Source organism: Montipora capricornis, chromosome 6 (genome assembly GCF_036669925.1).
Source record: "Montipora capricornis isolate CH-2021 chromosome 6, ASM3666992v2, whole genome shotgun sequence".
Lineage (NCBI taxonomy): Eukaryota > Metazoa > Cnidaria > Anthozoa > Scleractinia > Acroporidae > Montipora > Montipora capricornis.
Genome location: NC_090888.1, coordinates 43,566,150 through 43,577,178, shown reverse-complemented (window position 1 = coordinate 43,577,178; position 11,029 = coordinate 43,566,150). Strand labels below are relative to the sequence as shown.

Here is an 11,029-nt window from a genome sequence, read left to right as displayed (position 1 = left end):
TAATCACTTCGTGACTGTTTCTAGCCTGAAATCATACCCTTCCTCCCTACGTTTCATTTCGGCCAAGGAGGGACTTTTCACCCCTTCTAGCAAAAACGCCCGATCGCAGGTCTGATTATCTGAACGTTTTTAATATGATGAAATGTGTGATAGTTCCTCATGAATGACACTGGTCGCAAGGGCGCTTAATTTAGGGGAGAAAATAAAAATTTATATTCATGTTTTGACGTCATTTCATAAAACCTCAAATTTGGCTATTTCACGTTGTTATTTTGCAGACGACGGAAAAGAAATGGACAAAAGTGAAAAACGCACGTGCAGGGCGTGCTATTGTTTTTGCCCACTGAATATGCAAATTTGTGACGTTCTCGTTGTAGTCGCCGTTGTCGCTGCTTAAGTGACATTTTCCACAATTGATAAACATAGATCGTAACGCCTTATTACATAGCATTATGCGATTGAAATGCGGACAAACATCGCAAAAATGCGTTTGTCGTTGTCCGCATATCAATCTAGGATAAAACTTTCTGCAAAGTTTAAAAAAGTTATCTGGAGCAGATTCATAGCCACCTTTGCAACTGAAGAATTTTAAAGTGGCTCTGAATCCGCCCTACAGAATTTTTTTAAACTTTGCAGAGAGTTTTGTCTTAGTCTGCTAATCACTTTTCAGCAATGAAAAATGGGGGTCACCAAAGATGATTTTTGAGATACTGTACAAGCGTTTAAACACAAAATATAGGGCGTTTTTAGATGGTTCTTTTGTTGCCATGGTTTTTTATTACGTCACACCAATTTGTGCGTCCTATTAAGCAATTATTGTTGTTTCATATGGTACCATAAGTGAAAAGGTGTTGTAGAGTTAATCTTTCTAATAGCACATTCCCTCCAAATTATTGAAACCAATTTGAGCCACCTTAAAGGTAGGGCTTAACAGTGACTGATTGTGTTACTGTACCTCTAACGGTAAAAAAAAAAAAGCGCTAGATTTTTTTGGGCAGTGTATCAACCCTCGCAAGTTACTTATTTTTTGAAATTGTAGCGACTTCTATTGGTCTGATTTCTAAGTCATCGTTTCTACTCCTTGGTCTCCTATTTTCGATTTCTTTATAGCAAGTCAATCAAATTTTACGTGACGAAATCTGCTACATGACCTGATATTTCAGCCAATCACTTTGCGTTGAAATGCAATAAAAGAAAAAACACCTTGCACGGCTCTCCTTGTGATTCACATATAAATGCTCGTGACCTTTTCCCATTTATCACCATAATTTTTAATTTGTATCTTTACTTAATTGATTCAGGCTGCCATTGGTTCTGTTTCCTTGGACATAGCACGTCAGAAAGGATTCAGTGGACAGATTGAAGAAGAGTATGGAATACAGGTTGAATATGTATATTCAGTGTAATCAGAAACACATGAAGCGTTTAATTTGCAACTCTTTTCCTTGGAACAAAGCTGGGGATTCTAAGACACCAATTTTGTGCCCAAATATGGACAAAAATAAGATCGAAGCTGCACGCGGTAAAATGCGAGAGCTACGTTACATCCAAATAAGGAAATGTTTAAACGCAAAAAAAACTAGCTCTGAACCAGAGTTAAACGCTTCAAGGTCATGAGCTTCTAGTATAATTACATAGGTGATTATTGAAAATTCTCAGCGTTGATTGGTTACATTTGAGGTGATGAATACGCGATAGTCACCTACATTGTAAGCGGTTTTTTCAAAATGGCCGCAAGCCGTTTTGTTGAGGTGACGAATAAATGAATTGCGTTAAAGAAAATGGATATTTTTCGAATAATCAAATAATCACCTATGTAATTACACTAATATACAATTATTCACCTCAGGCTCGATGAATATCGGTGAATAATTGTTAAATATATGTAAGTTCGCCATTATTCCATTTCGTTCACGTTAACGCGTCGATCTTGCGTCATCAAGTTTTGATATGACTCCTAGTTGGAAACGTTTTGCTTCTGACAACAACAAAACGAGCTTCTGGTGCCCTTTAGGATTATTTTTTTTTTTTAATTTAATCGGTGAACACCTCCATCCTGTTTACCGGTTGGCCTTACCCCTCTAGGTGGGGTGTACCCGTTGTCATCGTCTTTTCTGAAGAGTTCATTATCAGTAGCACAGGTAGTTAACGTAACTTTACTTACTTATTAAACTGATTTGTTTTATTTCATATGTTATGACAGATTTTGACGATTGCTGTCCTTGTTATTCTCATAACATCGCCTATTGGAGCAATCGGAATTGTTGTAGCTGGACCAAGAATGTTACACCGAGGCCCTCGAGAAGAATTCGACAGCGCTCTTCATGAATCTCCTGGGGTTAAAGTTGAAAGGAAAGAAAACGGAGTTCTCGAAAGTAGCGTCTGAAAAAAAATGCAATGCCTTTCAAATGTCTTCATTAAGTGTCATCTTTTTTTTGGCTTCGTGCTCCTTGTCAATTAATAGCAATACACCTACGAAAGACACATGTGATGTTCAGATATTTTAAATGTACACTTAATATGAGTCTTCATGAACAAATATGTAATTAAAGGAAGAGAAGAAAATGAGCCAATAAACGCATGATAGAGAGATATACAAAGCCGAATTCACAGAAAAACCACTTCAAGGTTCCGTTTATCAGTACCCAACCATTTTTTGACTCAGTGATGCACAACAAACTGACTTGTCATATGAAGGACAATAAAGCCGCAGAAATCCGGTCTACGATTCAAGGAATCTAGAATTTTTTTTAACTTGCCGTTCGGCCCCGCAATTTGGTTAGTAAGATGTAGTTACTATGACAGGCCCCTGGCTGGGACATCATTCATCCTACCACCGCCGAATTATCTAGGAAGATACCTACCGGTATCCAAGAAAAACAAGGCCCTTGCAATGAATAGGGCTTAAATCCGCCTTTTTAATTTTTGTCTCAGTCATTCCGAATATATGTTATGTGTTCAAGTGAAGCTATCATGATCCTCGAGTTATGACCGCAATTTTAGCAATTGCACAAAGAAGCCTGAAAAATTCAGGACTTCAACGGGGTTCGAATCCGTGACCACGCGAAACCGGTACGACCGTGAAGTTACTGACGTTGGGAGCTGGTCATTTGTGGATTCATTTGTTCCCGTGATGAACGAATCAATGAACGAAATGATATATGAAATGAACAGTACATTGAAGTGCGGTTTTGAAATCAAGTGAAGCTATGATCCTCGCAGTCCTGAAATTTTCAGGCTTCTTTGCCCAATTGCTAAAATTGCGTTCATAACTGCGAGGATCATACCTCCACTTTATTTCATATCCCCAGTTCAATATATGATTCATTTCATATTTCATTTTGTTCATATGTTATGTATTATGCATGCGCTTTCGGAAATCTCACCTAATTTACTCACACAAATAGGTTGATAATAAATTTTAATAATGTTGTTCTCTTGACGGCGTGGTCGCTCACTCTCCGAACACAAATCTCCCCTTTTCTGGTAGAAGGGCGTTGGTTACACGGATAAAAGACCTTTTGTTTCGCAACCCTTGTAGGACTAGCTCGTCACGCTACAAACGATTACATGCGCACAACACATATCACTAGCGTTACTATGACAACTACAAAATCTGCGACATGCGCATTGGAAAGGGACGAGAAAGGGGCATCAAAAGTACCAACAAAAATTTAAACAGTTTTTACGAATCCCAACTGGATTGCCACTTATCCGCGTACAAATCATCGGAAGAATCGAAGGAAAGAGACCCTAGAACAACTCGAGCTTGCGACCGCATCGATTCTCATGATTTTGAATCCGGTGACGTCACTACTTGGCCTGCCGGTATTTCCCTGAGATCTCAAAGCATTCCGGCTAAGTAGATGGAGTTCAGGATTGAATTGCAATCTTGCTTCCGAAACTGGCCATCCGACGGTAAAGGATGTCAACAGGAAAAGGACTGAGAGATCAATACAGCAAATCACATTTTTACAACAAAGGAAACTGATCTTGGTGACTAAAAGTAAAAAAAACATGTTTTAGTATATGAATTGATTCAACAAGAAACACGAACAGTTGTGACTCGGAAGCCACGCGGTCAATTACAGAATTTCTCGTGCGGTCGATTACATAAATCAAACTCAATCCAAGGAACAACAAGGCTTTACAGCCGTAAAGAGAAAATCAACTATCATAATGGACTTTCATCGTGAAGGGAAAGACCTAAATTCTAGAGCTGAAATTGCCAACAGGTGTAAGCGGACCGTGCTCCTAGAATCGTATTCACCTTGTTATGTTAATCAAATGCGGGAGGTCGTGAGTTCGACTCCGGCTGGACCAACACTCAGGGTCTTAAGATAAACGAGGAGAAAATGCTGCCTTTCAAGTAATTACATCCGCAAATGGTTAGACTGTCAAGTCTTCTTGGATGAGGACCATAAACTGTAGGCCCCGTCTCACAACACTTCAATGTTCATAATCTCTGTAGGACGGTTAAAATAAAACGATGCCAATCACTAGCCGAAAAGAGTCGGGCATGATGTTCCCGGTGTTGTTGTCTGCTCTTTCCTTCAGCAATGTGGTCGGCTTGGCGTAATCTTCTGAATGGACTACTGATCGATGAGGCCACATAATAGCAAAACAGACAGAAGTCAAATTGAAGGAGTCGCAGAATCAATGTCATGCAAATGTTCTTCACGAAAACCACTTAGCAGAGAGATGCACAACGGAATATACCGATGATATTACCAGCTGGCAGCTGCGTCCATAGGTACGCCAAGCTCACGGAGTATCGTTGGTGCGTTACATAAATTTTATAAGGGTTTGTATCGGTTATTTAGCGATCGTTATTTAGGGCATTAAAATAGAAAAGAAAATACACCAGAATTTCTCACAGCAGAGCGATCACACAACAATAAATGGACTCTATCGGAAAGCATCCATGCATCACAAGAGGCATAGAAAAAAAAGGAGGGCATGCTATCAAGCTTAAAACAGGCAAGCAGATATATTTTAAAATACCTTTAACTTGATGAAAGAAAGGACTAAAAATTCTTAATTTTAGTTTTTGTGACGTCATGTAAAAACAAAGAATTGAATGAGGAAGCATTCATGCATCACACAGTAAGGGGCAGTGTGTGACGTGTATGTCTCATAGGCTGAAAACTCCGCTACGGTCGTCACATATCGGCTTTACGGACACAACGGACTAAGAAGCGAACTATCGTGAACATTTCTAGATTGCCTATCTAAACAAAGATGGCTGCGAGAGAAAATTGGCAAACAAAGAGGCCCACAGTTCGAGAAAGAACTATGTTTATGCTGAACAACGATCTTCTCAGCGATGTGAAGTTTGTGGTTCGTAACACTAAGTGCGATGGAGAAAGTGAAAGTAAGCAAGTTATTCCAGCTCACAAGTTTGTGCTGTCGATTGGTAGTCCTGTGTTTGAAGCCATGTTTTACAGTGAGCTAGCGGAAACTAGTCACTCCATTGAACTGCCTGACTGTGAATACGACAGTCTGTTTGAGTTGTTTCGTTTCATGTACAGCGATGAAGTGAATTTAAGCGAAAGCAATGTTATGGAGGTCTTTTATTTGGCGAAGAAATACATGGTGCCTTCACTGGTTGACAAATGCAGCGAATATGTTCAAAATAATTTACAACCATCAAATGTCCTCAGCATCCTTCCATTGGCGGAAAATTACGACGACAAAGCCTTGGTAGATCGATGTTGGAAAGTGATCGACACGCAGTCGGAAGAAGTCGTGACGTCAGATGGATTTGCGACAATTCAACGCTCCTTCCTTGAAGCAATCATCTCAAGAGACACTCTTACCGTGAAAGAGATCGACCTGTTCAAAGCTGTTCACTTGTGGGCGACAAAGCAATGCAAAAAGCAAGGCTTAGAAGCAAACGGTGAGGCGAAAAGAGGGATTCTTGGGGAAGCAGTAGTTAAAAAAATCCGCTTTCCCTTGATGAAAGAACAAGAATTTGCAACCATTGTCCTTGATAAAAAAATCCTAACTCAAGACGAAGTAATCAACCTCGTTAAGTTCTTCAATTCAGCATTGGGGGCCACCCCAGTGGGATTTCCTGAGACAAAGCGGTCAGGTTTATACCCAGTGTTTCGCACTTGTGATAGATTTAACAACATAAATAAAAGTCCGAGTTGGAGTTGCTCAGGGGACAGTCTTACTTTTTGCGTGAACAATGACATCAAGTTGCATGGCGTGTGTTTATTTGGCAGTGTGAACAACGACTATCGGGTTGAATTAGTGATCAAGGATCTTCATACCAATTCCACTGTTAAAACCAAGACGGATAGCTTTAGGTCACAGCAAATGGAATACAAAGTTGGTATTTACTTTGGGTTTGAAATTGTTTTTGACACGCCACTTGATGTGAAGAAAAACACCGATTATCAAATCGAAGCAAAAATCTCCGGGCCCTACTCTGGCATGGGAGGGAACGGCCTTTCTTTGGTCGACGTGTCTGGCGTGCAGTTTACATTTAAGGAAAGTGCAGAGTACGGTTACGGAACATGTCCTTCCTGTGGGCAATTTCCCCGATTTGTGTTTTCTTTGTAAGATTTTTTTAAATTGCTTGTTCCGCTACATCTGACAGTCAGAAAACAGTGTTTTCAAACTATCAATCATTAGCAAAAATGTACACAATTGCCACAAGTCTGACCCTAAAGTAATACATGAAATTCGCAGACTTGTGACACATTGTGACGTGTATAGTAAGTACCATGAATCACATAGTTCATTATATTATTCGACCTGCATGTGAAAACCGACAACTTGCTCTTAAAAAGCCTATGAGAGGGCTAGGTGGGTTAAAAAATGCAAGTACTGACAATTCATTTTTAAAAAAATCGTTCAAAAATGATGAAGTTAGCGTGCTAAATCAGACGACCTCACCAATATTTTAGGCCAAGTAATGTAGATTTTTCGACACTCAATTCATGACTGAACAAAATGAGCTTTCAAAAGAAATTTGAATTTCTCCAAAGTTATTTTAAATTCTTTCTCTAGCTGCTAGTGGAGGTAATTATATCCTTAATAAATCATAATAAATTTAACTCATCCGTCTATTTCTCCGAAGTATTCACAGCTATCACCAATTCACTTATAGGTTGTACACAAGTTGGGTATTTGCTTTTTCTAGAACCTACTTAAGTTGCCAATCACGTCAGGGGCGGATCCAGAATTTTTCTTAGGAGGGGGTGCAGTACTAAGGAATGGCGTAGTTGACTGGTGACGTTTTATTTTGGCAAAATGGCAGTTGTATTAAAAAATAGTAGGTCATGTCAGGGGAAAGGTGCGCTCCCCTGCACCATCCCCCAGATCCGCCCGTGCACGTCTTGTATTACAAGCACAGTTATCCACTAAATCAATTTCCTGTCTTGGTTTGTTGAATGAAAAATTGCTAATTTCGTTATCTTGTAAGATAATGCACCTGCCTAGTTCCCAGCAAAGTTATTTCATATCACGTTTGTTTAGCGGTTAATTGTTACATTTTTCTTCTAAAGGCACTTGCATGGTTGTAAATGTCAGAGTATTCCGCTGTAGATACCAATCGTAAGATCAGTGGATGTACTGAGCTTCAAGAAGAGAGAAGTCAAAGAAATAAACAAAATTTATCCAACTTCAACTTATCAACTTCGTCAGTGTTCCAACTATTACTGGACTTCGTAGACACCATGCATTATTCGAAAACCTAATTTCTCCGATCAGTTTTCCAGGAAAATTACCTCGTGTCAGGCTAAAACATCCACCATATCTTTTATCTGCGATGGCCTTAAAGTGCTTTCATTCACAACACCAAACCGGGTAATGACTCGTGTAGCAATCCCCGTTGACTAAGAAGCCTGCGAGGGGAGAAATCTGACCTGATGACGTCGTAGTTTTCTTTAGTCGATGACTCGGTTCGCTCGAGGTCATGCAAGACTATCATCAACGTAAACAAAACTGCCTATACCCTGGAATCTCCACCACTTTAATAATAAAAGTAGAGAAAAATACGACGCCGAAAATAGAGATAGAATGTGGAACTGTGAATATGAAAAAACTCTAAGTTTTCCGTTGGGCATGATCCAGCAATGAAGCCAATAAAAGGTTGATGTTCGGAAAACAAATGTCCAGGTGGTGATATCCGCTCTTTAGACCAAATTCAGTATAAAAACGAATTAATCTAGACCAACCAAACTGCTCGAAAACATGTTTAATAATTAGGGTATCTATTGCAATTTCCGATACAATCGCTTTTTAAAATAGAACTAGACCGTATTGGAATACCGAATGACAATAAGCTAACCGTCAGAAAACTAAAAAATTCTTCAAGTAACTTTAAAATCAAAGAAGAGACGGATTACGAATGCAGGAGGACAGGGAGAGTGCCGAAGTTAACAAGCTAAGGTAAAGTCTGCATATGAGCCAATTGGCCCATCAGGCCGGAGATTATCCCGGTTTCAGTAGCATGAAGCGACTAGGAGTATTTCTACTCCCCCCTGGATGGGATGCCAGTCCATCGCAGGGCTACCCCCAGCATTAAATTTGCCGGTGCCATTTATACACATGGGTGGAAAGAGGCACCGTGAGAGTAAAGTGTATTTCCCAAGAATACAACACAATTAACGTTCCCGGCCAGGGCCCGCCGAACCGGAACCTCTCGCTTCGGAGTCGAGTGGTGTTTCTGGGTACTGATTAAATAAAATCATTTTCTTCGCCTTATTCTATACAAAAATTAATTGCCTAACTAGTGAATTCCACCGTAAATTTCACGCAAAAAACCGATATCCCATGAATCACGAAGGGATGACTGCAATTTCGGTTCTTCAAGTAAAATTTACTTAGGATTTACCACTTAGGCAATGAATTTTTCTTGAATCGCACGAGTTTTAAAAGAAAAAAAAAACCAAATCCTTAGCAAGCAAACGGAAGCCGGAAAGTCATTTCAGAGTAATTGCCAAAAGCCAGCGAATATAAATCACGCTAAAATTAGAAATCAGAGACGAATTAGCTCGTGATGTGACAGATCGTTATGAAACTTTGTCAGTTCGAGGTCAAAAAGAGTTTTATTGATGAACTTTATTCCACTTTATCCATGAGAACGAAATCATTCACATTTGGGTTTTTTTCTCAGGCCATTCCTTATGTCCAGAAATGACCCTAATTAGATGCACACCCAACTTTGACATCCGACACGAAGTGTCCCTTTAAGTCCAAGGCTTACTACATCTATTTCTAACAAGGTAAAAGTAAAGGTGAGGGTTATTGTTCGGTTTGAATAAATACAGCATTAAATCTTTACTTAAACAGCAGCATTTGGGGGACACTTTGTGACACTAATTGTCTATATTCCGCGACACGATTGAATTTAAAGTTGGCGAGAGGAGCAAGGGCGTCACTTTGTGACGCTTATTGAAATCCCATGCATCTAATTTGGGGCATTTCTGGACATAGGCCATCCCCATAAAATGTTTAGTTTCCCATCGCCCCGTCTCTTGTGGTGGTCGGTAGGTCGGTCGTTTCTTTGTTGGAGGTACTTGTGTCTATTTAGTCTAGAATGACCTTGTTATGACGTTTTTTGATACCGAATTTGTAAACACGTGGGTCCGCTATTTTGAAAACTCTTCGTTTCCAGTTGTGATATTTTAGCTTTTGAACCCTCCTCTAGCTGACATCGACCTTTTGTCGTTGGACGGAAATTCTCTTATTAGAGTTTGTAAAATACGTATGAAAGGTGAAGTGAACTATGAAATAGTCACGTTTACGGAAAATTCACCTAGAATGACCTCGTGTAGGCATTCGCTTTAGTACCACATGCCACCTGTTCGCTGAGCTTGAACCGTGCCAATTCCATTGTACGCAGGCGCGTAGCGTGGTCATTTTTTCAAGTACGCACAAGTACATATGATCTAGAAACCTAAGTAAACTGAGCGAAAAATACTGCGTTCTTTATTTCTTGTCGAAATAGTTGTGTGAATACAAGCAAAGAACAAGCCCTTATTTTGAGCAAACTTGCTAGCGTGACTGGAATTGTCAAGAACGTTCTCGGAACGTCGCTCCTTTGTCACGAACGTTCTTGGAACGGCGCTCCTTTGCAACCTCGCCTTTTTGTTGCACGCTGATGATTGTTAGTGCAAAAAAGGGTACAATGCAAAACTAAGTTAGAACATGGTATAGCTTTTGTTTTAGTTTTTACAATTTAATCAAAGTGGTGCTTTCATCACGAAATCTTGCTTGCGTACAAGTAAAATGTTAAGAATAGAAACAATTGCTAAAAATTTCAAAATTTTCTGGTCACTTCAGGTACGCACGTGCGTATATGCGTATAGGACGCTATGCGCCTGGTACGATACATTTCAAAGGAGAAGTGATCTATGCTATAGTCACATTTATCGCAAGTTCACCTTGAGTAACCTTGTTAAGGCATTCACCATTTGTGGTGTTATCTAGTCAAGGCGCTTTACAGCTTTAAGAAAAGCCAGAGAGCGGTCTGCAATCCTCAATAGGAGGGAGTGTAAAATAATATCCCATTTGCATGTTACGTAGTAAAGGCATCCATAAAAGCAGACCTGGGATCCGATCGCCATGAGGTAAACCTTGATGGCTGAGCATTGGGAGCTTTGGTAACCAAATCAGTACTTAATGAGAAAATGTCTGGAAAAGCCTATCAAACAGCTCAGAGTTGATGCTTTCTAGACATAGTCTGCATCTACGTTAGCAGAGCCTGCAGTAGCTTGCTTTTAGCTTCAGTTAGATCATGTTCGAGGCAAGTGTCTGCAGTGTGGGCACTTTACAGCCTCAACACCAGCCAGAGAGTGGTCTGCTATCTTCAAAATCAAGCCATTTTGTGGCCGGTCTCAAACATCTCAATGGCAGTTTTTCCGACTTACGCTGCTTATCAATTTAAAGCTAATTATTCCTGTCAGACTGACGAAGTTAATGGTGACAACAGTCCATCTCTTGTTATATTTTGTGAAAGATATGGAGGCCCTCCCTGTTAAAGTGAGTGAAGTTCCCTTATCGATCGTTTTGA

The 11,029-nt window shown here is 39.9% G+C and overlaps 2 protein-coding genes across 3 annotated transcripts in view; both read left to right on the top strand.

The window, feature by feature from the left end:
- Window positions 1-2,590, top strand: part of LOC138052211 (sodium/hydrogen exchanger 9B2-like) — a 17,560-nt gene extending 14,970 nt beyond the window's left edge. For both annotated transcript variants that reach the window (XM_068898592.1, XM_068898593.1), the window contains 2 exons: window positions 1,302-1,382; window positions 2,204-2,590. In XM_068898592.1, coding sequence (XP_068754693.1) covers window positions 1,302-1,382; window positions 2,204-2,386 — 264 coding nt within the window. In that variant the 3' untranslated portion in view covers window positions 2,387-2,590. The remainder of the gene's footprint in view (window positions 1-1,301; window positions 1,383-2,203) is intronic.
- A 2,557-nt stretch (window positions 2,591-5,147) lies between these two features.
- Window positions 5,148-7,059, top strand: LOC138052198 (BTB/POZ domain-containing protein 6-like). The gene has a single exon (XM_068898572.1). It carries the CDS (start codon window positions 5,242-5,244, stop codon window positions 6,568-6,570), a length of 1,329 nt encoding a protein of 442 aa, XP_068754673.1. The 5' UTR covers window positions 5,148-5,241; the 3' UTR covers window positions 6,571-7,059.
- The last annotated feature ends 3,970 nt before the right edge of the window (window positions 7,060-11,029 follow it).